This window comes from Fulmarus glacialis, unplaced genomic scaffold, assembly GCF_000690835.1.
Source record: "Fulmarus glacialis isolate BGI_N327 unplaced genomic scaffold, ASM69083v1 scaffold33219, whole genome shotgun sequence".
In the NCBI taxonomy this organism is placed as follows: domain Eukaryota; kingdom Metazoa; phylum Chordata; class Aves; order Procellariiformes; family Procellariidae; genus Fulmarus; species Fulmarus glacialis.
In genome coordinates, this window is record NW_009234453.1 from 12,361 (window position 1) to 12,739 (window position 379).

Genomic DNA, 379 nt, shown 5'->3' on the forward strand with positions numbered 1-379 from the left:
GCAGTTCACTTGGAGCCCGCGTTCCCGGGCTCCGCTGGCTCTCCCTGGCCACCACTCAGATCTCCAGACCTTTCCCTGATCTGGCCCAGACTTACCAAGAGCCTGTCTTGGCCCTGATGCAGTGTTCTGCAGGGTGACGTGCTCCTCCAACTGAAACCAGCTTTTCCAGCATCTGGGCCATGACTGAATTTGTTGTGGTAGTAATTCTCCTTCACTTTTCTTCTGTTTGCTTAAGAGTGGGGTTTTAACTCTGTCTTCGCAGGGTCCCTTGATTGCAACAGCTTTTACCAATGGGTATCACTGAAGCTGGGGACCAAGGAGGCAGGAGGTAAGAGGGCTTCGAACAGGATCGGGTAATGAGAGGAGTGAAGTTCTGAGC

General features: G+C 53.0%; 1 protein-coding gene across 1 annotated transcript in view; it reads left to right on the forward strand.

Annotated features, from left to right (window-relative positions):
• The window catches only part of LOC104082509 (RNA-binding protein Musashi homolog 1-like), a gene marked incomplete at its 5' end in the record, with an annotated part of 11,145 nt that overhangs the window by 9,372 nt on the left and 1,394 nt on the right, over nt 1–379 (forward strand). Inside the window, 1 exon segment of the mRNA XM_009585651.1 lies at nt 263–328. Within this exon segment, the coding sequence (XP_009583946.1) occupies nt 263–304 (42 nt within the window).